This window comes from Tupaia chinensis, unplaced genomic scaffold (assembly GCF_000334495.1).
Source record: "Tupaia chinensis unplaced genomic scaffold, TupChi_1.0 Scaffold000146_1, whole genome shotgun sequence".
In the NCBI taxonomy this organism is placed as follows: Eukaryota; Metazoa; Chordata; class Mammalia; order Scandentia; family Tupaiidae; genus Tupaia; species Tupaia belangeri.
The window spans coordinates 17484324-17489663 of NW_006159616.1; the positions used below are offsets into that span (position 1 = coordinate 17484324).

A 5340-nucleotide genomic window follows, 5' to 3' on the forward strand; every position below is an offset into this window, starting at 1 on the left:
TTTTTACCCACTGGGTCCAAGCCTTGAACCGCACAGTCAGCCCGTGGGAGTCCAGCGACATAGCCATTACGCTAACTGCTGGTTCCCCCAATCTACTTTTTAAAACTATTTTTTATTGGTTATTTAATTGTATTTCTTTTTACTGTTATTATTTTTTAATTTATTTTATTTATTTTTACTGTTTAAAGAATTACTTTATTTAACTTTATTTATTTATTTAGTTTTAAAATATGACCAGAGAGGGACAGGATGTGAAAGAGAGAGAGAGGGAAAGTCAGAAAGCAAGATCTAGGACTTGAACTGTGGTTGGCCATGTGGGAGTCCAGCACTCTTAACCACCATGCCACTTGCCAGTCCCTCTTTTTACTACTCTTTTAAGATTCGCTGTAGGGGTACATGCACTCCTGAGTGAGAGAGAGAGAGACACAAAGTGTGGAATCAAGCCACCAGGTCCAGGAATCGAGCAGCAGTCAGCCATATGGGATTTCAGTGCCTTAACAGCCTTGCCACTGCTGGTCCTTAATATCTACTTCCGAACCCATGAACCCATGAGCTTGATTGGGGGTGGTGGGAGGGGGATGGAGCGGAACTATGTGTTGCCAAGTCTTTGTCTTTTGGAACTGCCGTGAATCAAATACATTCTTTATTCTTTTACTTTTAGACTTTTCTTTTTTTCTGGGGCTTAACTGCCACTCTGGTTCATATTCTTTATATTCATTCTTGAGTAACTTTCCCCCCTGCCTGAACCCACCCTCTATGTATCAGTACATTCTAGAGTTTTAGAGTTTGTTTGTTTGTTTTTCTGTAAGGCAAATAACAAAGTTTAGATTACCTTATTTTATAACATATTCTTATTTTGCTCACAGTAATTGATAGTTGATAGCAATATGTTTAAATAAGTTTTTCTTTCTTTCTTTTTTTTTTGGGACCAACAGTTGGCATGGTGGTTAAGATGCTGGACACTCCCACATGGCTGACCATGGTTTGAGTCCTGAATCTGGTTGCTTGCTTTCTCACTTCTTCTCTCTCTGTGTCTTTCTCTGGTCAAATTAAAAATATATGAATGAATAAATAAAGTTAAATAATTCTTTTAAATAAATGCATTATTAGTTAACTGTAGTCAGATACTTATTCTTCCCACTTAACTGTATCTTTGTACATGTTGACCAGTTTTACTCATCCATTTCTTCTGTCACCCCATTTCCTTTTATGGTACCTTTTTCTTTTTTTAAAGAATTATTTAACTTTATATATTTATTTTAATTTAAGCAGGGAGGGACAGAGAGGGAAAGTGAGAAACCATGCTGCCAGGTCCAGGACTCAAACCTTATGGGAATCCAGTGACCTTAACCTCAGCGCCACCTGCTGCCCCCTCCTTTTATATCTTTACCCTCAGCTTGGGTGAATTGCATCAGGGTGTGTTCAGGGGTGGGTCTTTTCCTCCTTTTCCACATGTGAAACTTATTCCCCCTGAACTTCACCTGCTTCTAAGGTTGCTTCCCCCATAGCTTTCTTTTTTTCTTTTTTTTTTAAAAAAGAACTTTTATTTAACTTACTTATTTATTAATTTATTTTTAATTTCACCAGAGAGGGATGGGGAGGGGGATGAGAAAGCAAGCTGCCAGATTCGGGACTTGAACCACCATGCCACCTTCTGGACCCTCTCCCATCAGGTGGTACTTCTGGTACTTCTGTTAGAATGCTATTAGATTTCATAGACCTGTCTTCTATACCCTTTCAATTCTATTTGCATGTGTTCTGTCATTTTGTTTCGTTTTTGGAGATTGCCTTGATTTTATTCCAGGTCATTAACCTGTTCTACAGCTGTGGGCTTTCAACTGAAATTGCTCGTGGTGATCATTTGTAAATTTCCATGCTGGTTATCCCTGGAGTATCCTGCAGAGCACAATGGCAGCTTGACAATATGCCAAAGCCATGAAAACAGACATGAACAACTTTAGAAATAGGATTGGCAGGACTTGCTTATGGGACGGATTTGGGGGAGGAATGAGAGAAAGGGAGGGATCAAATTAATCTTTTGTAGCTCAAAACCATATGAGGCTTATTAGTTTAGAACTGAAGAGGGAAACTGCACTTTTTCACCATTTCTTAAAGTTTACATTGTTAATTTCAGAGTCCGACTTTCCAGAATAATTCCGAATATTTAGCCTTAAGGTCTGTCGGCATCAGGAAAGAGAAAAGGAAAAAAGGCCTTAATTTCACTCAGAGTGCTCTGTCCGCACTGGAAGAGTTAGTCAGTGTTTCCTGCGGTGAGTAACTAACTTGATAAATTCGGGTGTTAATCAACCCAAGCCTCAGAGGATTACTGTTCATAAAGTCCTAAGGAAAATGGCTGATTCTAGGTATCCATGTTTATTTCTCCTCCAGAAGAAGTAGATGGCTGCCCGGTCATCCTGGTTTGTGGACCTCAAGATGTTGGAAAGTCAACGTTTAATAGATTCCTGATGAACCATTTGTTAAGTAGGTAAGAATGCTTTTATTTGTTTTGACCTATTACTACATCTTGGGGAATATGAAGCAGTATTTTTTCAATTTAGAAAACTTGATGGGACTATATGTTAATTTCTAGGGAGAGAGTATATACAACTTCTGTAAAGCTACTAAACTTGCCAGTGGAATTCTTTGTCATCATCCCTTTTGTTGTTATTAAAGAATTGCTTATTTAATTTTATTTATCATGATTATTTATGTATTTAAATTTGTTACAGGGCAGAGCCAGCAGTTGGCATGGTGGTTAAAGGTGCTGGATTCCCACATGGCCAACCGTGGTTTGAGTCACGGATCTGGTGGCTTGCTTTCCCACTTTCCCTTTTCCTCTCTCTGGTCAAATTAAAAAATAGTGATAACAAGTGGAAATAAATAAATTTTTTTTTTTTTTTGAGGGGTTTTTGCTATAAGGGCGCTTGCGCTCACCAGAAAGACGGAGACACAAAGCAAGAAATCACCCCCCGGGGGGATGGTTACACCGCAATCCCATCTTCATTCTCCTCTGGGGATCTTGGGCATGCGTGTACACTTGCTCGGCATGGGTTTAAGCCACTGGGTCCGGGACTCAAAACATAGTCGACTACATGGGAGTCCAGTGATGTAGCCATTACACTGTCTACTGGTCCCAGTAAATATATGTTTTTCAAAAAGAATGATTTATTTATTTATTTATTTTTGGAGAGGTTTTTGCTATAGGGCACAAGCGCTCGCCAGAGAGACAGAAAGCGAGAAATCACCCCCCCAGGGATGGCCACGCCGCAATCCCTTCTCCATTCTCCTCTTGGGATCTTGGGCATGCACACACACGTGCCCGGCGTGAGTTCAAGCCGCCAGGTCCGGGACTCAAACCGCACTCGACTACGTGGGAGTCCAACGACATAGCCATTATGCTAACTACTGGTTCCAAAAAGAATTATTTATTTTATTTTATTTATATATTTAATCATTTTCATTTGACCAGAGAAAGACTGATACACAGAAAGAAGGAAAGTGAGAAAGCAAGCACCAGGTCTGGGACTTGAACGATGATTGGCCATGTGGGAGTGTTCAGTGCCTTAACCACCATGTCACCTGCTGGCCCAATGCATAAATATATATACATATATACATATACACACGCACATATATATGTATTTTTTTATTCTTTTTTTTTTTTGGAGAGACATAACCATTACGCCAACTGCTGGTCCCTATTTTAAATAATTTTTTTTTTAGTTTTTTTGCTATAGGGCGCGTGCGCTTGCCGGAAAGAGAGAGACAGAGAGACAGAAAGTGAGAAATCACCCCCCAGAGGGGCGATTGCCATGCCGCAATCCCTTCTCCGTTCTCCTCTGGGGATCTTGGGCACACACGCACATGTGCCCGGTGTGAGTTTAAGCCACCGGGTCCGGGACTCAAACCATGGTCGACTACGTGGGAGTCCAGCAACATAGCCATTACGCTAACTGCTGGTCCCAATATATGTATATATTTTTTAAAAGATTTATTTATTTTTCACGTGAGTTTTGCCAGAGAGAGAGAAAGCAAGCAGCCAGGTCTGGGACTTGAACTGTGGTCAGCCATTAGCACCTTAACCACTGCGCCACTGACTGGCCCCAAGTTAGCATAATGGCTATGTATTTTTTAAAGAGTTATTTTATTTCACTTTATAGCACCTTAACCACTGCGCCACTGACTGGCCCCAAGTTAGCATAATGGCTATGTATTTTTTAAAGAGTTATTTTATTTCACTTTATTTATTTATTTTTAAAATTTGACCAGAGAGGGACAGAGCAAGAACTAGAGTGAAAAAGTGAGAAAGTGAGAAAGCAAACTGCCAGGTCTGGGACTCTAACCCTGGTTGGCCATTTGGGAGTCCAGTGCCCTTAACCACCACACCACCTGCCAGCCCCAATAAATAAATATTTAAAAAATAATAATAAATTTGCTACAAGACATGCACCCTCACCAGAGAGAAAGAGAGAATGAGAGAGGAAATTGAGAAACCATGCCGCCCAATCTGGGACGCGAACTGTGCCTAGACATGGGAGCCTGGCATCTCAACCAGTGCGCTATCTGTAGGCTCCATCATCCTTTTTATTCCCCAAATAATTATTTATTTAATCTTATTTATTATTATATTTTAATTTGACCAGAAGGCGACAGGGAAAGTGAGAAAGCAAGCTGCCAGGTCTACGGCTTGAACCACTGTCAGTCATGTGGGTGTCCAGCACCCTAGTCACCATGCCACCTGACAACCCCCCTTTTTTTAAATGCCAGTTTATATATGTGTTCTAAAATGCTCCCCCTCGTCACCACGCCACCTGCTGTCCTCTCCCCTTTTTTAAAAATGCTAGAGTTTGTATGTGTTCCCTAAAATGCTCTCCTTCTACGTGCTATGGAGCCTGGTCATGCCGCTGGCTTCTTACCTCCATTCTTCTTTCCTACCAGGATCCTGAACATGCACACACATGCACCCAGTGTGTTATTCAACTGTGGTGGGCCATGTGAGATCTAGATTCTTCTACACAGCACTTAACCAATGTGCTACGGGTTAGTCCTGTCCTCTAGTTTGGGACTTATGGTGATGCTCTGGGGTAACTGGCTGCCTTTTCTGTAAACAGGCTTTCAGAGAAGACAGTTGCCTTCAGGATCTGTCCACATGAAGTCTCCAAATCCAAAGGCTTAGAGTAGGGGTGACATGTGTTGTGTTATTTATTTATTTATTTATTTTAAGAATCATTTATTTGGGAACCAGCAGTTAGCATAATGGCTATGTCGCTGGACTCCTACGTAGTCAACTGCGGTTCGCGTCCCGGACCCGGTGGCTTAAAACTCACACCGGGCGCGTGT

At 41.2% G+C, this 5340-nt stretch overlaps 1 protein-coding gene across 1 annotated transcript in view; it reads left to right on the plus strand.

Annotated features, from left to right (window-relative positions):
• The window catches only part of NOL9 (nucleolar protein 9), a gene marked incomplete in the record, with an annotated part of 36089 nt that overhangs the window by 5545 nt on the left and 25204 nt on the right, over positions 1 to 5340 (plus strand). Inside the window, 2 exon segments of the mRNA XM_014586599.2 lie at positions 2135 to 2270; positions 2389 to 2485. Of these exon segments, the coding sequence (XP_014442085.1) occupies positions 2135 to 2270; positions 2389 to 2485 (233 nt within the window).